Source organism: Microcaecilia unicolor, chromosome 8 (assembly GCF_901765095.1).
Source record: "Microcaecilia unicolor chromosome 8, aMicUni1.1, whole genome shotgun sequence".
Taxonomy (NCBI): Eukaryota; Metazoa; Chordata; class Amphibia; order Gymnophiona; family Siphonopidae; genus Microcaecilia; species Microcaecilia unicolor.
In genome coordinates, this window is record NC_044038.1 from 33641709 (window position 1) to 33665585 (window position 23877).

A 23877-nucleotide genomic window follows, 5' to 3' on the forward strand; every position below is an offset into this window, starting at 1 on the left:
CCCATTAGGGACAAAAAAGTAGCATATATAAAGGCAGTATTTCAAGTGAGGAATAAACATAAACATTTGTTTATATCTGAGCCACTTCATGGTAGAATAATATATTACAAAAAGGATATATTGTGATTCCTGGGCCATGAACCATTCATACGTACTGTAGTTTTTATTGAAATTCAATGGCAGTCAACAAGGTTAAAAAATGGGAGACGCTTTTTAAAGGGATCATCAATGGGTAAAAAGGTGTTTACCCACAAAGAAGGCCTCTTTCAAAATTGCCACATCCTACCCAGTTTGAGGCAAAAGGGGTGGGGTTGGGGACATCCTGGCAAGTACACACAGGAAGTAATAAGCTCTCTGCTCGTGCTTTCTCAGGGAGCTTGCACATGCGAATATTGCTGATGCTTACCTGCAGTCCTTGCCAGGCAAGACATTTTTAAAAGGAAACTTTTCTGGCACTTTTCTTTTGAAAAGGAGCTTGCAAGTTCATAGGTGCAAAGGGTTGATCAGATATTGTCCTTCATGTAAATTAGACACAAATAGGAATAGTAAAGTACTCCAGGGTATGTAGACAATCTGAATCCTCCAGGCTAGCTTGCCTTGTTTCGTAGTATCTGCACAACAGTGCAAGAGAGCAGTTAGTCGTGCTTGAACTGTGCATGTTGTCGTTTTCCCATAATTTCTGTCCTCTCTTCAGGATGAAGCTATTTCCTGCGCTTCCTTTTTAATATTGTGCTGTATGTAAGCCAGATTTTCTGTGATCTTTTTCTGACAGAACCCCCCGGTTTCTGATGCCAATACTGGTTCATATGTTTCCCTTCATCAGTAAACCAGCAAGAACTTTGGTAAGTGTCAGATGTGTATTTGAGGGAATATCTGAGTGAGCTTACAGCAGATTTCTTTTCCCTTTTTGCTTCTGAGGACATTTTTGAGCTTACAAGTTGCAGGATTCAGTGGAATTAAATTTTACCCTGAGGTGTTCAGAATTGCACATTGAAAACTTTGGTACCAACTGCCTAATAAAGTTTCTCCACTTTTACATAGTAAACCAATAGAGCTTCTCCACTTCTAGATATTCATCCAGTATAACTACCATACTGCTGAGCCGTGCTGCTGGGCACACCAAGTTATTTACCAGTGTTTACGTATGTGTGAAAGGGTCACCTCTTAAAGACCAGGAAATATGACCATATACCAGTCCAACTCTAAAGAGAGAACCACTTATAATTTCCTGCTCTGTTATGAGTCGCTAAGCTGCTCACAGCTAAATGTATGATCCTCATATTTAGGATAATGACAGAGCCCATTGAAGCAGCTTGACATAAAGAGGACAATTTTCAAAAGTCATTTTCCTGATTAAAACAGCTTTTTAAAATTGTTATATTCCGGAGGTCACGTGATGCAGTTGGAGCAGTAGCAACGCTTTTGTGCTGCTCCGCGGACCCTGCCCGCTCCTGGCGCCCTACGAACTAAACTGACCTCAAAAACATCATCCTAGTCCCGTCAAAGTGTTGCGGAAGGTGTATGGACCCATTCCTCGTTCCCATGCCGCTTGGAAGCACGAGGAAGAGCTCGAAGAACGAAAAAGAAAAGCTCCCGGTAGCGAGCGGCGAATCCAAGATGGCGGCTGCATCGCCGCGAGGCGAAGCTGAATTTACCGCCAGACAGCTTGCGCAATTAGTAGCGGCGGTGAGTACAGCGCTGGAACCCCGATTCCTTACATTAGAGGGGAAGCTGGAGAAATTAGATGGCCGGATGGGTGAGATCGCTAGCAGAAGGAGATCACGGAGGTGGAAATTGAAGAGACTTGGCAACAACATGAGCCAGAACTTTCCAACCTTAAGAAACGCCTGGCTGCCCAAGAGGAGAAGCTGGATGAACTGGAGAACAGAGCCAGACGATGTAATCTTAGGCTGGTGGGCCTGCCCGAAACAATTCCTGATAAAAATCTGGGTACATTGCTTGAAAGCTGGCTTTCTAAAGAATTTGCTATCTCAGACAGCAGAGGCCCACTATGCATTGAAAGAGCACACAGGCTGGGGAAACCACGCCAACATGGATCAAAACCCAGAGTAGTAATTATGAAAGTTCACAACTATATCCATAAAGAAGAAATCCTACAGGGATTCCGTCAGAAAAGAGATTCCCTAACCTACGCGGGTGCCCAGATCCGCATATTTCAAGATTACTCAGCCAGCATACAAGAAAGAAAGAAAATTCCACCCGGTGTGCACAGCTTTGATTGAACAAAACACCAGATTTATGCTACTTTACCCTGCTACACTAAAAATCATGAACAACGGGAAATGGATATCTTTTACATCAGAACACTCAGCACTGCAATATATTAACCAAGAACTGAAAAGTCAGGAAGCACCGGCTTGATCCGGTTTTGGACATGTGGTGGTGAGCATAACTTGTGATTGATTGAACTATCCTGACGGGATAAAAAAAAATAATGTAAAGACTTTATACATAGAGGTTATAACTTTATAAGTTTAATTGTAACATTGAGGGGCCTGGGGGTGAGCGGGGAACCGGCATGCTGTGACTCTGCCTGGATGGGGTTATCCCTCTCGAGGCAACTTTGGGAACAAGGGGGGGAGGAAAGGGGGTTAGGTATAGGGAGGGAGGGAGGGAGGGGGGTGGGAGAGGATGGGAGGGAAGTGATAGGAGTGGGGACACGTAGCAAAATAGAGGGGAGGTTCTTAATAACGTCTGTTCTTAGATATGGAGTGTTAGGGATAACGCAAGTTCTCCTGAACATTAAACTACACATTAAATCATACACCCTCCGGGGGAGGCTGGGCTCCCGGAGGACTACCTTGATGATATTTATAATAGTTCCAACGAAACAAAGAAAAGATTAGTCGATCTGGACTTAAAATATTATCATGGAATGTTTCAGGTATCACATCACCTGTAAAACGATATAAAATCCTGACCCAGATAAAGCGGCAAAGTATAGATATTGCCTGCTTACAGGAAACAAAGCTGTCTGACACAGAACACGAAAAACTTTGTCAACAATGGGTGGGTGAAAGCCACTTCTCCTCTTCGGGTAATAGGAAGAGCGGGGTGGTAATACTCATCCGTAAGGGATTACCTTGCACAACCAAATTAATCTACAGAGACACTGAGGGACGAATTGTACTTTTACAGATAAACTACCAAGGGCAAAAGTTTTACATCTGTGCAATATATGCTCCAAATGCTTATAGCCCAAATTTTTTCCAGACCCTTATAGCATTAGGACTGCAACATACTGATGCCCCCTGGATATGGGCGGGAGACTTCAATCAAGTACTAGACCCGAGTCTGGATAGATCCTCACCCACGGCTATCCCAGGGTCAGGGAAAGGGATACCAGCGCTCTGTAAACATCTCCAATTAGTTGACCCATGGCGTGCCCTCCACCCTACCACAAAGGACTATACACATCAGTCTAAAGTACATTCTTCCTGGTCTAGAATTGATTACATACTAATATCACAATCCTGGTTCTTTAAAGTCCAGAAAGCCACTATCGGCCCTATGGAAATATCGGACCATAACATGATCTGGGTGGAAATTAACGTAGGTGGGGGTGGTGGAGAGGGTAACAAATGGAGATTCCCTGCATATTTGTATCAGGATAAACAACTGCTAGCTCACCTGCAAGAAAAATGGCAATTATACGAAGATACAAACCTGATATCATGTGACTCACCTATAACATATTGGGAAGCTTCTAAGGCGGTTATGAGGGGAGAAGTAATAGCATTTCAGTGTGCTAGGAAAAAGCGCCTGGCGGCTGGGCTACTACATTCAGAAACAGTATATATGAAGGCCAAGAGGAAATACTTGAGTAACCCAACAATAGCCAATAGAGACTCCATGTCAGCTGCCCTAGTAGCATTAAATTCCCTGATACATGAGCAAGCAAAGAAACAATTAACAGCGCGACGCCTAAATTTTCAGCGATTTGGGAATAAATCTGGGAAACTATTGGCAAGGGTGGCAAAGGCAACCACTGCACAGCGATTTATCCCCGTGATTGAAAATTCTAAGGGAGACAAACTTAACCAATTACAAGATATAGTAAATACATTCTATGAACACTTTACGCAGATGTATACTCCCAAAAATAGGGTCCAAGGCCCCCTGACTAAAGATTATTTAGAAGATGCAAAAATGCCACGATTGCCAGAGGAAGCCCGTCAAATATTATCTGCGCCCCTACAAACACAAGAAGTATTTAAAGTAATAAAAGCCCTACAAATAGGATCAGCACCAGGATTGGACGGCTTCTCCAATGAATATTATAAAATGCTGACACCACAACTGTGTGGGGCGTTGGCGGACTATTTAGATGCAGTGGTTGCTAGGGGATCCTTTTCGCCCAGAGAGAACGAAGCGTTAATTACCTTAATTTCTAAGCCGGGTAAACCCAAAGATCAAGTAGAATCTTATAGACCCATCTCCCTTATTAATGTTGATGTCAAGATCCTGTCCCGAATACTGGCAAATAGACTGATGTATCACATACCAATGTTGATCGGAGAACACCAGGTAGGGTTTGTTAAGGGCCGTCAGGCGGTTCAACAGGTACGGAAAGCCCTCTTAGCAGTGGCGTATGGGCAGGCTACAGGAGACCCTCTCCTATTGGTTAGCCTAGATGCAGCCAAAGCGTTTGATAAAGTTAACTGGGATTACATGTTCCAGGTACTTGAGCACACGGGCTTGGATGGCTGGTTTTTAGATGCCACGAAAACACTATACAAAAATACCACAGCCCAAATATTAATAAATGGCACCAGATCTAAACCCTTTAAAGTGGAGCGCGGCACCAGGCAGGGATGCCCATTGTCCCCTCTATTGTTCCTCTTATACTTAGAGCCACTCTTGCGCACAATGCTACTAGACCCGGACATACAGGGAGTCACACTACACGGGACATTAATAAAAACACTGGCCTTCGCTGATGATATGCTCCTTACACTTACTCATCCGAAGACCTCAGTCCAACGCCTACTAGAAGTCATAGATGAATTTGGGTTTTACTCAGGGTTACAATTAAATTTGCAAAAATCATTGGCCCTTTCAGTACAGGAAACCGTGCAAAAGGAATGGGAGGGCCCCTTCCCCTTTCAATGGGCCGTGGGCACACTCAAGTACCTAGGGGTTAATGTACCGAGGGATTTAACAAATCTGTACAAAGAGAATATGGACCCCTTGAAGAGGCATACAAAAGAAGCTCTGCAAGGATGGCAGGGCCTACCTCTGTCTTTGAGGGGAAGAATCACCATGTATAACATGTTTATTTTTCCCAAATGGACATACATCTTCCAGATGATTCCCGCTATATTGGGATATAAAGAGGAGAGGTGGCTACGTAAAACCCTTACAACATTCTTGTGGCAGGGAAAACGTGCACGCATTGGTTTACATAAACTTATGAGGCCTTGTCTAAAAGGGGGACTGGGACTACTTGACTTAAAACTTATATCAATCGCCTGTAATCTGAGGCACTTATCAGACTGGTTTCGCTCAAGGGAGTTTTTCTCCTGCACGAAAGTGGAAGCCTTGCTGATGGCCCCAATGGGATTTGCTTACTGGCTACATGCCCCATCAGAAGAACTCCCAAACCTGGGCCCATATAGATTTCTATTGAACCCTTTGCGGAAAACATGGAAATGGTTGAGTAAGAAAAACAAATGGAACAGTGTAGTGTCTCCGCTTCTACCCATTAAAGGTAACCTAGCATTCCCAGAGGGGGGGAACTCTGCTTTGTTCAAGAAATGGGAGATTTGTGGTATTAAATACTTATTTCAGGTGGTGTCTGAGACAGGGACCATTAAAACATTCCAGGCCCTGTGCACAGAATTCGGACTCGGACAAAAAGACTATTTCCAATATATGCAGCTCAAACATTACATACGAACATTGCCTACATTGGCTCTTACTCAGCAAGTATGGGAATCCATGAGTGAGATGCTGGGCCTGGAAGCACAGTTAAAAGTACCGCTTAAGTATTTCCACCATCATCTAAGAGATTTACAGGAGACACTTGACTACACGCAAGTGTCACAACAATGGCATCAGGAGCTGCGGTGGAAACCGGACCCAGAACAGATCAAACTGTGCTTAATGGGTGTGTATCGGGTGACAGAGAATGTGACTTGGCAGGAAATGCACTACAAATTTCTCATGAGACTGTACATATCACCACACAGGGCTTATAAGGCAACCCTGAGAACAACAGACGACTGCCCAAAATGTGGAACTGTGGGAGCATCTCTAGGACATATGTTTTGGTATTGCTCAAAAGTGACCCCCTTCTGGATAAAACTGGGACAACAAGTATCGCAAATGTGGAACATTCAATGGCAACCAACGCCAGGACAGCTATTTGATGTCTATAGGATTCGTGGCAAGTCACCAGAGGGACTTAAAGAGTTCTTGAAAAGAGTAGTCTTGATGGGCAAACGCACCATACTACAATTGTGGCTGCAACCAGACCCACCTGGAACACCACAATGGCGAGGAGCCATGATGCAATGCTGCATGCTAGAAAAGAAAAAAGTGGGAGACTTAGCCTCAAAAAAAGGAGACCAGTTCTGTAAAGTCTGGCTCCCGTTTTGGGACACTCTGACACCCGTAGCGAGAAGCAAGATATTGAACTGTTAACAGAACCGGTAGTGGGAAAGAGTTGAGGGTGGGGATAGAGAGGGGGGGGGGGGAGTTGGGGGAAGAGGGAGAAAAATTATAAGCTTGATGACATCTCCTATGTATTGATTGAATTATTTGATGTATTGTGTTCAAGTGTTATCAATAAAAATTGATATAAAAAAAAAAAAAATTGTTATATTCCTAAGCCAGCAGAAGCACATGTAAGGCTCCAGAGTATAGATTTATTTTACGAAGATTTTTAGGTATAAAGCCAAGTTGCATGACTGCACACATGCATAGGAAATACACACACAGAAAATGAGCCCCTATATCTATACATGTAGGCATAGATTGGCTGGCGCTGAGTCAGAGTTGCACTGTATGTGCGTATTTTTAAAAAAATATACAAATATGTGCACATATTCACACCTGCCTTGGAACAGGTATAAGTGTGTGAGATGACATTTGTGTGTTATTGGGGCTGTTACTAGGTGGTGGTGTTGTTTGGTTTTTTTTAATAGATTTTATATTTAACAATTTTTATTGAGAACGAAATTGTAAAAGTACAATCATCAATAATGACAGATTTACACTACTTTCAACTTGTACAACAATACTAGGTGTTGTTTTAATAAATGCACATAGGTATCTATAAAAAATAATGGCCAGTCTATCCGCCTCACCTGGCCATCTTGTGTTAAAATCAGACCCAAAATGTACTTTTAGCTGCATTAGGAGAAGGTGTTCAGGAGGGAGTTAGGTCAGTGGAGGAAAATAATGCACATAGATTACCTTTTCAAATCTACACGTATTTTTTATGGTGCAGGTATTAGGTAATAACACATTCTCAGACTTTGCAGGAATATGGGCAGTTTGAAAATTGATTCCAAGGTGGCCAAATTCCTTTGTGTCGTATAATAGTAACAGAACCAGTTTTGGTTTTACCACATTTTCTGTGGATTTGTAATTCGTTTTTTCTAAGAATAGCAGTAGTATAAGTTCAGAGATGCTGACGTAGACTATCTCTTATGATATGGAGCTCTCTGATCTCCTTACTTTAATATCCCATTCAGGAGCTGGTTCATTAGTGCTTTTCTCTCCTCCTTTTGTGTGTGAGTTTCACAAGCTGTGGCCTAGACTAACGAGTCTCACTGTTTTCCTCTTAGCAGCCATAGCTGTAAATTTCCAGCTCACCAAATGTATAGGCGCTTTGTAATCTTCTTTAAATACAGTACTTTGTTGTGCAGTTTTTGCTTGATGTGTAAATACACACGTTTTCTGATAGGCAGTTTATTGTGAAGTTAAGAATGCTATCAGAGGATTTATAAAATAGCACATGGATTGCAGATAGATGAGGGCAACCATATCTCTATGAGCTGAAATGTAGCTGACTTAAAGCAGTGTTTCCCAAGAATATGCATGAGATCAATTTTTTTTATACAATGGAAGCAGTACATGCAAATCAATCTTATACATATTTGTTGTGGAAAACCTGACTGGGTTGTGGCCCTCGAGGACATTGATGGCCCACACCTGATCCCACCATGAAGATGTGTTTGTGAGGACCTCCTGCTGCCTTAAAACAATTGCAGGATATTGGAGCAGGTTGTTATTGGTGGATGCAATGGGCAGTATAAGCTGCCTCATGTCCTTTTATTGTCTGTCTTCTTACTTGGGTTTTCTTCTGTGGCAGGAATGCTATATACATAACCTGCTTCGAACGACCATTTACTTCCCAGTACTGAGACTTGAAATTCTGCATCTTGTCACTGAAAAGCTGTTAAAGATGGATGTAAGTATTGGAGAACTTGTCTAATAAGTACATATATATGGAATGGTAAATAGCATCTATAAGTCAATCATGTATAAGTCAAGGGCAGTTTTAGGGCCAAAAATGCTATAACCTGGGTATAAATTGAGGTTGGGCCCACATTGCTCCCTCCCCTGCCCTCCACCTCCAGGTCCAACATTGCTCCCTCCTCTCCAGTATCTCCTCTGCCTTTCCCAAATCCACCTTTCTCCTTCCCATAACCCACAGCTTCACAGATTTCAACAGGGTCAAAACAGACTTAAAGCCAGAAGGAAACAGCTAAATCACCAGATTTTAGTGTGTGAGGATTATATATGGATCCTTACTGATAAGTCTCTCACTCATATTTTGGCAATTTCACTAAAGCAAATATTTTCACAATTGACAAACTCTTGCTACCTAAGGAGAATGTTTGTTTTATTCAGGAATCAGTACACACACTGGGGTTTTATTTTTTTTTTATTTTGCTAAAAGAAAAACAGGAATCTGAATTTCACTCGCCAGCTCTTTCAACACTGTCTCAACTAAACTTCCTCTTTGAACCTTCTGCTTGCGCTATCAGCCAATTAAATGGCTTTTAGCTGTAGCTGTCTCCAGGTCACCTGATAATTATGCATACTTTTCTGCAGGCATGCCCTCCTCTCAGTGTACATGCTCAGATCATACTTTCAACCAGCCAGAACATTTACAGATTTTAAACAATCACTATATAACTCCCCAGTCTTACTTGCACATCTCTCTCCACCCGTCTTCTCTTTAAATTTAACACTGTTTTAGCTCACCCTGAATTGAGTTCTTACCACAATAGGGACATATATATAGCACTGGTTGTATATTCTCAAATAGCTTCAATACAGCCAGAGCCTGTTCACTGTACTTGCATGAAGTTAGCAATAGTAAGAGTGCTGTGATACTGGTGAGAATAACCCATACATAAGATGACCCTGATTTACTGATGGGATTTTGAAGTCAGAATTTTTTGAGTGGTATCTTCATTACTGCATATGCACATTTATATCTAGGCACTGATTTCTGTACATAATAATACTTAGTTTTGATGCACTGTTGGACATATACAATACTGTACAGTGGTCTTACATAAGTACAGTATATGGTCCTGCCTTGAAGCGCCTACAGTGTAAGTGGGTTTCTCCGAGGACAAGCAGGCTGCTTGTTCTCACATGTGGGTCATCTGCGTCGGCCCATGAAACAGAACAAATTTTGAGGCAAAAATAAAAAGTTTTTTGCCTAGAGTCTTCTGGTGCGTGAATCACGCGTAGCGCGCATGCGCGGACAACTTCCCGCCCGTCACGCAAGCGTGTCCCTTAGTTTTCTTTTCTCCGTGTTGAGGTGTGGTAGTTTTTTTCTGCGCTCCTCTCAGGCCCAGGAAAGAGTCTTCGAGTTTTTGGTTTTTCTCCTAATTTTTCTTGTTTTATTATTTTTGTCGTTAAAAAAAAAAAAAAAGAAGTTCCTGTAGTGTACTTTTAGTTTTTCTCCCCTTTCAAGTTTCCTTTATTTTTCATCGCGGCCAGTTTTTAGACCCCACGGTTGGGTTATTCCCTTATTTTTGTGCCCTTTATTCTTTTTTATCAGGCACAGTCGCGTCTTTTGATTTCGCCGAAGCCGTTTTCCCTTCCATGTCATCAAAGATACCCAGTGGCTTCAAATGTTGTACTTGGTGCAACCAGACCATCTCAAGTACCGATACCCACGCTTGGTGTATCCAGTGCCTTGGGCCTGACCATAGGCCAGCCGCTTGTAGTCTGTGTCTTCGTATGAAGAAACGGACCCAAGCGTCTCGAGAAGCCCAACTCTGTAAGAGTTCACCTTAGTGCTTCTTATCGCTGTGTAGAGGGTAAGCCTATCTCTGGACAGCCTTTAGTTGTTCGCTTCATGAGAGGTTTGCTTTTGTCGAAGCCCCCGGTCAAACCTCCACCGGTGTCATGGGATCTCAGCGTCGTTCTCATCCAGCTGATGAAAGCTCCTTTTGAGCCACTGAATTCCTTCCATCTGAAGTACTTGACCTGGAAGGTCGTTTTCTTGGTGGCTGTTACTTCAGCTCGTAGAGTCAGTGAGCTTCAGGCCTTGGTAATGCATGCATCTTATATCAAGTTTCAGCATGACAGAGTAGTCCTCCGCACGCACATTCTTTCCCTGTCCTCAAACCCGCCCTGGCGAAAGCAGTTTGCATACCTTGGACTGCAAGAGAGCATTGGCCTTTTACGTGGAGCGGACAAAGCCCTTCAGACAGTCCACCCAGTTGTTTGTTTCTTTTGATCCCAACAGGAGGGGAGTCGCCATCGGAAAACGCACAATCTCCAATTGGCTAGCAGATTGCATTTCCTTCACTTATGCCCAAGCTGGGCTGTCTGTATAGAGGGCCATGTCACGGCTTATAATGTTAGAGCCATGGCTGTGTCAGTGGCTCACTTAGTCAGCTTCTATTGAAGAGATTTGCAAGGTTGCAACGTGGTCATCAGTCCACACATTCACATCTCACTACTGCCTTCAGCAGGATACCTGGCGCGAGTGCTGCAGAATCTGTTTGGAGTTTAGAATCCAACTCCACCCCCCTAGACCCATTTTTGTTCTGTTCCAGGCTGCACTCTCAGTTCTTTATGTTTTCAGGTCAATCTATGTTATGTCCTCGCCGTTGTGAGGCCCAATTGACCAATGTTCATTGTTTTGAGTGAACCTGGTTGCCAGGGATACCCCACATGTGAGAACAAGCAGCCTGCTTGTCCTCGGAGAAAGCGAAGATACTTACCTGTAGCAGGTATTCTCCGAGGACAGCAGGCTGCCCTCCTCCCCTTTGGAGTTGTTACTAGTTTGTTCTATGCTTTTTGTTTTATCTAAGGGGCACGCTTGCGCAACGGACGGGAAGTTGTCCGCGCATGTGCGGTGTGCGTGATTCACGCGCCAGAAGACTCTAGGCAAAAAAACTTTTTATTTTTGCTTCAAAGTTTGTTTCATTTCCTGGGCCGACACAGACGTCGACCTACGTGTGAGAACAATCAGCCTGCTGTCCTCGGAGAATACCTGCTACAGGTAAGTGTCTTTGCTATCTGTGGCACTGGGAGATAAAGGGATTTGGTCAAGGTCACAGAAAGTGTCTATGGCAGAAGCAGGATTTGGAGCCTGGCTTCCCTCATTCTCATCCCATTGCTCTAACAGCTAGGACAGTGGTTCCCAAGCCTGGTTCCGGAGGCAACCCAGCCAGTCAGGTTTCAGGATATCCACAATGAATATTCATTAATTCTCAAACAACTATTGTACATTTCACATCATCAATCTTTATTAAATTATTTCCTACTTCCTCAGCGACCCTCCAGACCGGTCAAGACGCATGGGTTATGTCCTCCTACCAGGTCTGGAGTGTCTAGAGGAAAGAAAATTAGCAGGTAAGATCTAATTTCACCTTTTATTATATTTATTAAAATTTCACTCACTATGCTTGTCAGATATCTAAAATCTTTTCTCACTCACACCAAACACTATCACACATAAAGTGTACCTACACATCAAAATTCATAGAGTACTTAAATTCATATAATTAGGAGATCAGTCCATGTCCCTTCCAGCTGTTCGGTTAAAATGCTGTCAATATCCAAATAATTCTCGCTTAGGTCAAAAGTCATTAGATTCCATGCATATTCATGAGAGAGATTTGCATGCAATGGAGGCAGTACATGCAGATCTCTCATGAATATTCATTGTGGATATCTTGAAAACCTGACTGCACATGTAAATAAAATCCATTCCATGTGTGTGTCCTCTGGCCTCACAAGGTAGAGGAGATGGATGGAAAATATTAAATATGCTTTTTCTGGTTTTTTTTTACATTTTTCTGCTTCTCATTTTATCCAACTCTGTAAAATTTAGAAGAGGTGGTCTGCAACAAAAGTTGAAAACTACCAAAGGTTAGAATAGACTCATCTGCTCTATAATCTACAGGTGAGTGCTTCTCGCCAGGATATTGAGGAGGCTGAAGAAGCTGCTCTCCGGCATGATGAAACAGAAGGCACCATGGAGGAAGGACTTTTCAACATGGTTGGCTATTTTATTTTTTGACAGATGTTGATGAGAAAGTTACAAACTGTGTTCTACTCAGTGGTTCAAAAGAATACATGGAAATTGATAGAATTTGTCCTCTGTCACTTTTAGTTTTCACTTTTGAGGGCTGGTTTTGAAATCTTTTGTCTCAGGGAAAGGAGTAGGATAGGACCAATTAAATTCCGATGAACACGGAAGTGATACATAAAGTAGTAGTTATTAACAGACCAAAAAAAACCAGTAAATTTGCTAAAAACAATAAAATGCAAAAACAGATTGATTCAGTTACATACGAAAAAAATTTGCAATACACATGAAAATGTTGTCAGACTCAACACAGATCTGTGTTTCGGTGAAAAAACACCTACATCAGGAGTCAAAAGGTCTAGCCAATACTGTTTCCTACATCAGGAGTCAAAAGGTCCGTTTCTGACGTGTTTAGGCAAATATTGTCAATAAATCAGCATGTGTTGAGCAAAAAGGCAGAACAAGGGTTAACAAACAGTCAAGCTTTGTGCTTCCTGTGCACCACTAGGAGTAGCAATATCCACTGTAATCTGATTGGTTCCTATAGGCTCAGATGTCAAAAACATACATACATGTGTACTCACTTTGGAGACGGTTTTCAGCAAGGTAGCTTGCAGGCCCACTGGAGATTTGTGCCAGGATAGCTACTGCTGTCTTTTTCCCTTGCACACAGGTAAACGAGTGTTTACCTAGGCAAAAAAAAAAAAAAACTTTGACAGTTGCTCCGTTTCTGAGATTGTTTCATTGTGTGTGAATTCACCAGTTATAATATTACAAGCAATAGCTTTGTACCAACCATTTCTGCAGGTTGGGTATGCACAGAGATTTGAATTCAAACCTCCATACCTGCAGGTTGGGTATGCACAGAGATTTGAATTCAAACCTCCATACCTGCACTCAATTTGCTGACCTGTACATGTGCTATGGTGTGCATGCTTTTACACACACAGAAACTTAACAATTTTGGAATAGCCAAATACCTTGAAGGAGGTTGACATTTAAAAGATTTAGGTGGCTAAGTTTGAGAGTTAACCAGACAAATCTTCAGAGTTTAAATTCCATCCCATCTGCCCTCATTGTTGAGCAGGTAAATATTGTCCAGGCAAAACATTGCCTACAGAAAACTTAGCTCATAAATTAGGAAGGACAGTTAAGTCTGGTCAGGGAAAACAGGATAACTTTATCCAGATATATTCAGAGGCAGATTTTTATTCAGATAAGTTCTGCTGAATATTTGCATTATGTTATCCAAATAACTTACCTGCTCAACGGATTTTTTAATATGGGGCTCAAAAAGTTAAAAAGCTAATTGCTGGAGGGCACATATGCATACTGCTGAGTTCACAGTGGGTACAGTTTCTTTTTCAGATTGCCTGTTAATACATGGTGCACTTGGTGGGCATATCAGCTTGGCAGCTTCTGCTGTCCTGGTTCCCAGGGGAGCAGAAGCTACTTTCAAGGAAAAACTGGATTGACTCTTAACTGCTGCTCTTTCTTCATGTGAACTCTGTGAATTGATCAGCATGTTCCTGTAGTTCGGTTTCCCAGATTTAGTCCAAGAATCCCCTTGACAAGTCTGCTTTGATCCAACGGGGTATAGTAGTGAATATTCCAGAGGTAGATTTACACACAATTGTAATTGTACAATTTGGTTACTTTGCATGTGTTGGCTATTGGAAACTAGACCTTTTCCAGCAGGGATGTCAAGCTTCGATCTTCCAGGGCCACAGACTTGTCTGATTTGGTTTAATGTGAATTTGCACAAGATATACTTGCACATAGTTGATGCAGTGTATAAATATATCTCCTGGATATTCATTAAGGATATTCTGAGAATCAGTTTGCATCCTTCAAGACTGGTGCTAGGCATCCCTGTTTTGGAAGGCTTCTCGAAAACCAAATTTGGGAAATCACTGCTGTTATTGAAAGATCACTGAACTAATCATAGAAGCTGTAACCGTGTTGTAATTGACAGGATGAAGATGAAGAATCACTTGTGAACAGATTGGGATCCCCAGCGAATGAAATGATGGCCCACCCCACAGCAGAACGTTTGGACATTGGGCTCTCTATTCTCTTCTCCTACATCAAAGACATTTGTTACGTAAATGGTAATGAGTCATCCGTACCAGACTTCAGTTTATTTCTAGCAAAATGGGGTTGGGGCATAACCTGTTATCCGTGCTAAGAAAGATTCTAATTAGCAGCATTGTTTTATTTCTTTTTCATTTTATCAAGGGAAAAGTATTTAAGTGGCTGGGGCTCATGCAGGTTCAGCTAAAACTTAATGCTTTATTTAACTGTTCAAAAAAGAGAGGGGTCAGAGGGCATGTCCTAGGACCAGATGTGCTAAACAGCTGCTCCTGGTATATTCTGTAGGAAAAATCCTTGGTACCTTTTGGCCACAACTTCTGATATGGACTCTAACAGTGTTTCTGTGTGTGATCTTTGAAAAGGTCAGTGTATTTCTCTTGCCTTAGTATGGGTTATGGTGGATTGTTCATTCTCCGTTGAAGGGGCTATCAGATACTGTGCTTAATCATCCACACTGGAGGTGGCTACATATGTTTCTGAAATGCTGTGACTGTAAATAAGTGAAAGAGCCATTTTGGATGAAAAGCACTATAAATATCTGTAAATGTTGACTGCTAACAAGAGAATCTTGGAGCTGTCGTAGAGGTGTTTTCCTGTCTGCTAATATTTCATATTCTGCATCTTTCTTGACTGCTGTTTACATATGATTTGCTGGTAAATTTGTTCTTTTCCTTCTGAGTTAAATTGAACCAGCACCAATACAAAAATAAGCTGAAAGTGTGGTTGGCCATGCTAATTGAATGCTGCACAGCACAGTGTATCATTCTATGTGCTTTTTAAAGGAAAAGAATACCACCTGCAGCCCTCGGAGGGCAGTTTTCAAAGCCTTTTACACAGGTAACTAGCCATTTACCTGGTTAAATTGGCTGTTGAAAAGTACATTTAGCTGAATTCAGATAAGAAGGGGCATTCCCTGGGGCGTTCTTTTGGCACGATTGAAAATTAGTGTGTGAGTCGAACATGTCCAGAATGTTTCATTTGGGCAGCTAGACAGAGAGAGGACACAAGGGTATTGTTCTGGCTGTGCACGAAGAACAGATAACCGATTAGCCAATGGCCACTAAGGGTGCATGTGCCTACAATGTCAGGAGAGACTGATATACCCATATATGGTATAGGCTACTTTCTGATTTCAGCTTAGGGGAAATCACATGATTTATGAGAAATGTAATTTGCAACAGTATATATGTGATGTCCGGGAGGTGTTAGCAGAGCAGTCCCTTGTCTTTCAGGATGCGCATTGCTAACTGACAACCTGCTCCAGGGAAGAGAACTATTGTTTGTATTTTTGGCTCTGTGAGATGCTAATAAAGGTAATTTACTGGCTGCGCCTAACGTAGTTTAAGTTCTCTTTCTTATTTTTCAAGCTGTTGGGGCTGTAGTGTTTTCTCTCCCTGTGGGGGCTAAGGGACAGAAATACACTATATATATATATTTTTTTGTTTTTAAGTTTTACCTACTCAAGAATCAGGTGCAAAGACCCCAGGTACTCTGTACCCATGGTAGTTTTCAAAGGGAAAGTATTTGCATACTTATGTGAGCTTTGCACCTAAGTGAGAAGTTTTTTTTTTTTTAAGTGACACTTAATTTAAGTGATGCACTTGAAGGTCTGTGTATGGAATTCAAAAGTCAAGTGTGTTATCAAACTATGGGATTAGATGCTGTAATGTGATCTTAGCTTCCCTTAACTTTCCACATAAACAACACTGGCTCTCAGATGTGAGTTTTCTATATGTGAATTATTTTCTATATGTTAAAAATACAATAAAGAAAGTTGTTAGAAAACTAAGCATAATATTTCTTGTACTGTTCATAGTCTAGGACTTATTTGTCATAGGGAAATAATCGCCAGATATTAGTCATGAATTTGGCTGTGATTTATTTAAAAACTAGAATCAGGGCGTTTTTAATAGCAGTGTCCCAAGTTTTGGAACCTGCTCAAGTTGGAGCTAAAGGGGAATCAGAATTGTGTCCCATTTTGCTGTCATTTCAAAACATGCTGGCCTATATTCAGCCAGCAGCAGTCAGTGTGTTCTTAAGTTGCTTTGACTATTGACCCAATAGTTGTTCTCTGATTTTAGCTTAATTTGACACACTAGTCTGCCATGTTTTCAGGTGAAAAACAAGTGCATGGGCCTTGATATCCTTTATTAAGTTTATTGAAGGAAATGACAGCAATAAGGTAAGGATTCTGTGACCTGAGAGTGTTAAGAGTTGTTAGGACAGTTTTTGTTAGGCACTTACATAAGTTGTTTTCTGTTGTACTTTTCTTTAATTTGTTCTTTTATGATTGGGGTGTTATGATTTCAGATATATGGCTTTTTGATCTTTTTGTATGATATTTTAGTAAATGGAATCTGTCTTGTATGAATCAGTGTTTGAAAGAGCAAGAATATATGTGCTTAAATTAAGGGAAATAATTTTTTTTAATTACTTATGTTGCTTGTAGGTGAGATTGATCTCAGCAAAGCCAAAGACCTGTACCGAGATCTGTTAGCTGTGTTCGACAAGCTGATCCTACCGACCCATGCCTGCTGTTCTATGCAGTTCTGCATGTTTTATATCTGTAGCTTCAAACTGGTGAGTAAGATATGGAGGAAATTGGTTTGATCATTCATTCTTTCTGTCACTTGGGCTAAGAGCTTAGGTTTGCCACAGCAGCTTGTTAAACATGAATTTCCCTTCTGTCTGGTTTTTATGGCACTGGCCCCTAGTAGATGTGGTCCATACAGTGAGGAATAAGAGGGCTGTGTGCATGCTCTTGTAATTCCTTGAAGTTAGCAACTGGCTGATATTTATTTATTGGTATTTATTAACCGCCTTTATGAAGAGATTCACCCAAGGTGGTGTACAGCAGTTTAACATAAAACTTACAAACATAACAATAGTAAAATTGTCCTCAAAACACCAAAGGGTTAACACCTTCTTTTGTTTTATAAAGGTCTTGAAAACCTTTGTTCTTCTGAAACCAACCAGTCCTCATTAACTGGTTCTGTTTTTGGCTGCTTTTGAAAGGAGGCAGGCTTATGTGATCCCATGTCACAAACTAACAAAAGAATAGCCATGCTGGGTCAGACAATGGTCCATCTAGCCCAGTATCCTGCTTCCCAACAGTGACCATTCCAGGTCACAAGTACCTGGCAGAGTCCCAAATAGTAGCAACATTCTATGCTACTGATCCTCAGGGAGAGCAGTGACTTTCCCCTTGTCTGTCTTAATAGCAGACTATGGACTTTTCTTCCTGGAAATTGTCCACATTTTTTTTTAACCCAGATATGCTTATATCCAGAGCTTAACTATTCGTTGAGTTAAAAAATATTTCATTTCTATTCATTTTAAAAGTATTATCATGTAACTTCATTGAGTGTCCCCTAGTCCCATGTCAGTTCCATATCAGCACCAGTTTTTCAGGAGATCATGAGGATTCTGATAGGGTTTTTTTTTAATTTTTTAATCCATGTATTACATGAATAAGACCGGATGACTTTTTGGTTTGCTCTCAATCTACACATTTTTGGGGATACGAGGAAATCTGTGACGATCATATGAGGGTTAACTTTTTTTGGGTGAATCCACATTATTCCATGAATTAGCTCACCAAGTTATCCCATTTAGTGGCTCATTTACAAAACAGAAAAACATCCAAAAAGCGGCAGATGGAAGGGGGGGGGGGGGTTGCCAAAATGTCCCAATCGCTATTTTCAAAACTCATTTTTAAGACTGTTTTCTATGCAGTTTGTATGCAATGTGTCCAAATTGCAAGGGGGTGTGTTGCGGGCAGGATTTGGGCATTCACAAAACTTGGGATGTTTTTCTGCCATAATGGATCAAAGCAAAAACGTCTGGGGCTAAAAAGTTAGATGGTTTCAATCACAGCTAAGTAACAAAAAAGTGCCCTAAATGACCACTGGAGGGACTAAGGCATGACCCCTCCCTTATTTCCCCAGTGGTCACTGACCCCCTTCCCCCACACCCCCCCAAAGATATGAAAGAAACAGTACATACCAGCCTCTGACAGCTTCAGACATTATGACCAGTCCTGTTAGGACAGCAAACAGGTCCCTGGTATAAAGTCTTAGGCGGAGGAGTGGCTAGCCTTGGACTGTATACTGGCAACAGATATTGAGTGATAGGTGGGGTGCATAAAAGACATCATGGGGGTTGCTAGGGAGGGGGGGTAGGGTAATTGAAGAAGCATACCATAAAGTTATGTTTGTTATTTAAAATGAATATGGTTAGATAACGTATTAGTTGAACAGTATTGATGTTTGCATTATATGTTTTTGGAATGTGGTAGAAAACCGAAAAAAACATTCTTCAAATAAAAAAAGTCTTAGGTAAGCCTGTATGACTGTTCTGCTACTTCACTCCCAGAATGATTAGCATGCGGTTTAAACCCAGTACTGTAAGCATACAACATAACCCAGAAGCAGTCTCAATTCTTAAGCAAATCTTCTTTAATGTAGTAACTTGAACAATGAGAAAATAAGTTAGTTTGTTACTTGACAGGTAATGTAGTTACAGGGCCACAAGAAGGGAGGGCGGGGGCAAAATTCCCCGGGCCTGGCCTCCAAGGGGGGCCCGGCACCGGCAAACTTCTGCCTGCTTCCGGGTCTGTCCTTCCCCACTCCTGCGTGCTGCCCAGGACTCAGATGATTACATTAGCTCAATATCACATTAATGCAATCATCCGGGTTCAGACAGGAGCAGGACAGACCGTGGGAGCAGGCACTGCATGTAACTTCTTCGAGTGTCTCCTAGTCTTTGTACTTTTGGAACGAGTAAAAAGTCGATTTACTTCTACTCGTTCTACACCACTCAGGATTTTGTAGACCTCAATCATATCTCCCGTCATCCGTCTCTTTTCCAAGCTGAAGAGCCCTAACCTTTTTAGCCTTTCCTCATACGAGAGGAGTTCCATCCCCTTTATCATTTTAGTCGCTCTTCTTTGAACCTTTTCCACTATATCTTTTTTGAGATATGGTGACCAGAACTGAACGCAATACTCAAGGTGCAGACGCACCTTGGTGCGATACTAAGGTCTTCCTGCAAAATTACCATTTAACCCTACCCTCTGTTTTCTGTCCCATAACCAATTCCTAATCCACACCAGAACCTTGCCTCCTATCCCATGGCTCTTTAAATCAGTGTGAATAATGACTCCTGGAATGAAGGCTAATGAAATCAGCCCACAATGGGCATTAAACCCAGTGGAACACTAAGCAAACATTTTCTGAAGTGTAAGGTTCCTGGAACCAGGTTTCAGCAGTTCTTACTACTGCATATGTTGGGTTCTGGTATAGACTCGTTGCAGATTTGCCCAGACCTTTGGTCTTCAGAACAACATTGTTTAGTTCTCTTTTAAGGATGTCATACGTGAAGCCACAAGGCACTTTGTCTTCTCAGTGCAGGGTCCAAAGCTCTGGAATCATTTACCATTAGAACAATGCCAGACCTCCTACCAAAAGTTTAAGACTGATTTTTAAACTTTTCTCAGTTTTTCTCGATGCCTACAGGAATAGTTGAGGCTAACTGGTGACAGGCCTGGATCGTACAATTCCCCTACCTCACTTTCTTCCCCTGCTTTCTTTGAATATTGTATTTCTCCCCCCTTTGTCCAATTGTGAGTTCTCCTATTTTCTTTCCCCTTTATGATTTAGTCTGTAAGCCTCTCAGAAGTTTGCTTGATGGGCAGGATAGAAAGTCTTGATTAAATTTGAAACTTGGCTCTCAGGCACAGTGGACTAAAGTTTAAGTCTGGTGGGCATACTCTGAAGAAGATGCACTCAATCCTGGAGAAAGAAGGTTGCAACAAGTGTGACACTACCTGATAGTGAGGGAGAGTGACGTTGAGGGATCCTTGGTACCAATGAGGACTCCTTGAGCAGAGAAGTCAAAATTAAGGTGGTGGGAACTTTTTCAGGTTATACGATAGGTTATATGATAGAATTTCAGCTACACCTGGAGCAGCTCCAGTATACAAAGTGCTGTGCTATTACGGTTTTATGTTCTGTTGCAGGGGCTTGCTGAAGCTTTTCTTGAACATCTATGGAAAAAAATTCAAAATCCAAATAATCCAGCAGTTATTAGGCAAGCTGCTTGCAACTATATTGGCAGTTTCTTAGCCCGGGCCAGGTTTCTTCCCGTTGTGTAAGTAAGCTGCTTATATTCCTGTGTTTTGGAATTTGGTGCTGTAAGTCTTACAACATAAAACAAATTATCTCACCTTTTGCAAGAAAGCCAAAGTGTGACTGTGCTGTCAGGCTTTTGACTAAACAAATTGTAATTGATAGCGAGGTAAGGGTTGCTGGGATTTATTGAATTTTGCAATAATGATGCTTTGATTGCAGATGTTCGGGAACCATATGAACATGTAGTGGGTAATTTTATAAATGACTTGAATGTGCAGAATGCTAAATTAGGGGCTTATAGAGTTGGCCTGAGGTGTACAATCATACTACTACTACTACTACTACTTAACATTTCTAGAGCGCTACTAGGGTTACGCAGCGCTGTACAATTTAACAAAGAGAGACAGTCCCTGCTCAAAGAGCTTACAATCTAATAGACAAGTGAACGGTCGGTCCGATAGGGGCAGTCAAATTGGGGCAGTCTGGATTCATAAAGTTAGACACTCAAGGGTCAATAGTCAAAGCAATTTAATGGGCCAGAAATGGCTCCTGGCTAGTTAAATTACCTATTCAGGGCTAACCGCTAATTTTCAGTGGCACTTAGCCAGTTAGTGCTGAGCTGAAAACTGACTATTCTCAGAGGACAAGCAGGCCGTCATATTCTCACAGATGGGTGATATCATCCAACAGAGCCCGGTACGGATGCTGACTAGCGAGATTATTGGAGAACTTTATAGCAGCATCCCACTGCACATGCACTGATGCCTTCCTGCCCAACATGCGGGTTTCTCATTCTCATTTTATTTTAGTGCGTATATTTCTTTTTTACAGCGCCTTTCCGTGCCTTTCGTCTCATTTGCTATTATTGGTTGTTCTTCCTTTTGTTTTCTAATTCCCATTTATTTTAGCTAGTTTTGTTTTGCAAGCATTTAGTTCAGCTCTCAATTGAGGAGTTTAATTTAGCTTCAGTTCTTTTCTCGATGTCCCACCCAATGGCTTCAAGAGGTGCGCTCAATGTGATCGGGTGATGGATGTACACTCTTGGTGCATTGGGTGCTTGGGCCTGATCATGAGTCTAACTTTTGTTCACTCTGTTTAAAAATGCAGTTGAGGACACAGATGGCACGGCAGGTCCAACAGGAGAGACTTTTTGGCTCCTCAAGGCCAGTACATTGTCTTTGGCACTGGAAGCGTCGAACTTCATGGCTGCCAAGACTTCAACATCCACTGGGAGTGCACCGACATCAAGAAGGTCTCCACCTCTCTTGACATCAGGTGCTGAGAGTAGACCCCGCAACCAGTCAGCATTGAACCCAACACTGAGGGCACGTATGGGTCCGAAGTTGTCATCGTTGGCATTGAAGGACTGCAATGCTGAGTATCGGGGGAAGCCCAAGAAGCATAAGCATCTGTCCTCATTGACACATGGTGCTGGGAGCACCGTGGCATCAGTTTTGCTGGTACCCAAGAAGCGCCGGCACTGGGAGGAGCGAACCCCCTCTTTGGAAGAGGTGCCAACGCACAAGGCTCCGGGCAGCCAGATCCCCGCTACAGGTTCTGCACTTATGTTGCCTGTCTTCCGGCTACCCCGTCTTTGGCTATGCCTTCCTTTGATGAGCGGTTCCGAGCCATGCTCAGAGAGGAGCTGGCACAGATGCTGCAGCTGCAAACTACTCGGGCAACAAGGGCACTTTCAACAGCTGTGGATCAGCCCCAGATTCTTCCTGAGGCTCCTCGACCCCAGCTCCTTGGTGTTGACATCGACATACAGTACCGCTCTCAAAGTCAGGGAGTCTCCTGCATTTTTCTGGCTTTCAGGAAAGACTTCAGTAAGAGGTGTTACTCATTTAAGTGGAGGAGGTTTGCTGTCTGGTGTAGGGGCAAGGCCTTAGATCCCCTCACCTGCCCTACACAAATACTACTTGAATACCTCCTGTACCTTTCTGAGTCTGGTTTGAAAACCAATTCTGTAAGGATTCATCTAAGTGCAGTTAGTGCTTATCACCATGTGGGAAGTAAGCCCATCACTGTACATCCTCTAGTTGTTTGCTTCATGAGAGGTTTACTATTGACAAATCTCCCTGTCAAACCTCCAGCTGTGTCATGGGATCTCAATGTTGTCTTCACCCAGCTGATTAAAGCTCCTTTTCCTTAGCGTCCCTCCGGAGCGGACCAGGATTGGACTGATGGGTTGTGCTCGCCTACCAGCAGGTGGAGACTGCCATCCTGGCAAGAGTGTACTGCATACCTTAGCCTTCTATTTGGAGTGGACTAAAGCCCATAGACAGTTTGTCCAGTGTTTTGTTTCTTTTGACCCAAACAGGATGGGGGTAGCCATCAGCAATCATACACTTTCTACTTGGCTAGCAGATTGCATCTCCTTTACTTATGCCCAGGCTGGGCAGACTGGAGGGTAGTGTCGAGGTTCATAATGTCAGAGCCATGGCTACTTTGGTGGCCCACTTCAGGTCAGAGAAGATTTGCAAAACTGTGATGTCATCTGTACACACATTCACATCTCATTACTGCCTTGAGCAGGACACTCGATGTGACAGCCAGTTTGAGCAGGCAGTCCTGAAAAATTTGTTTGGTGTCTAGAAGCCCAGTTTTCTTTAATTCCAGGCTGCACTTTCACAACTAGAATGTAAATAATTTCAGGTTAATTGACTTTCAGTCCTCGATGTTTCGAGTCCCTATTGTCCTAGCATTGTTTTCACTGAGGTTCGTAGCTAGGGAGTCCATCTGTGAGAATATGACAGCTTGCTTGTCCTCAGGGAAAGCAAAGTTACTCACCTGTATCAGATGTTCTACGAGGAGAGCAGGCCAAGTACTCTCACATACCCTCCCACCTCCCCTTGGAGTTGTATTCTTTAGCTATCTTACAAGACTGAGGGACCCACACTCATGTGTCTGGTGGGAAGGCACCAGTGCATGTGCAGTGGGGTGCTACTAGAAATTTCTCCAATAATTTCACTAGTTAGCGTCCACACCGGGCTCGGACAGATGGTGTCACCCATCTGTAAGAGTGCTTAGTCTGCTATCCTCTGCAAGAAAACCTGCTACAGACGAGTAGCTTTGCTTTTTGGAGCAGAGTTGGCACTTGGCCAGTTAAGT

General features: G+C 42.3%; 1 protein-coding gene across 1 annotated transcript in view; it reads left to right on the forward strand.

Annotated features, from left to right (window-relative positions):
- The window catches only part of RRN3 (RRN3 homolog, RNA polymerase I transcription factor), a 50536-nt gene that overhangs the window by 14685 nt on the left and 11974 nt on the right, over window positions 1–23877 (forward strand). Inside the window, exons 8-13 of the mRNA XM_030211084.1 lie at window positions 773–842; window positions 8342–8440; window positions 12413–12508; window positions 14514–14649; window positions 17082–17212; window positions 20652–20782. Of these exons, the coding sequence (XP_030066944.1) occupies window positions 773–842; window positions 8342–8440; window positions 12413–12508; window positions 14514–14649; window positions 17082–17212; window positions 20652–20782 (663 nt within the window). The remainder of the gene's footprint in view (window positions 1–772; window positions 843–8341; window positions 8441–12412; window positions 12509–14513; window positions 14650–17081; window positions 17213–20651; window positions 20783–23877) is intronic.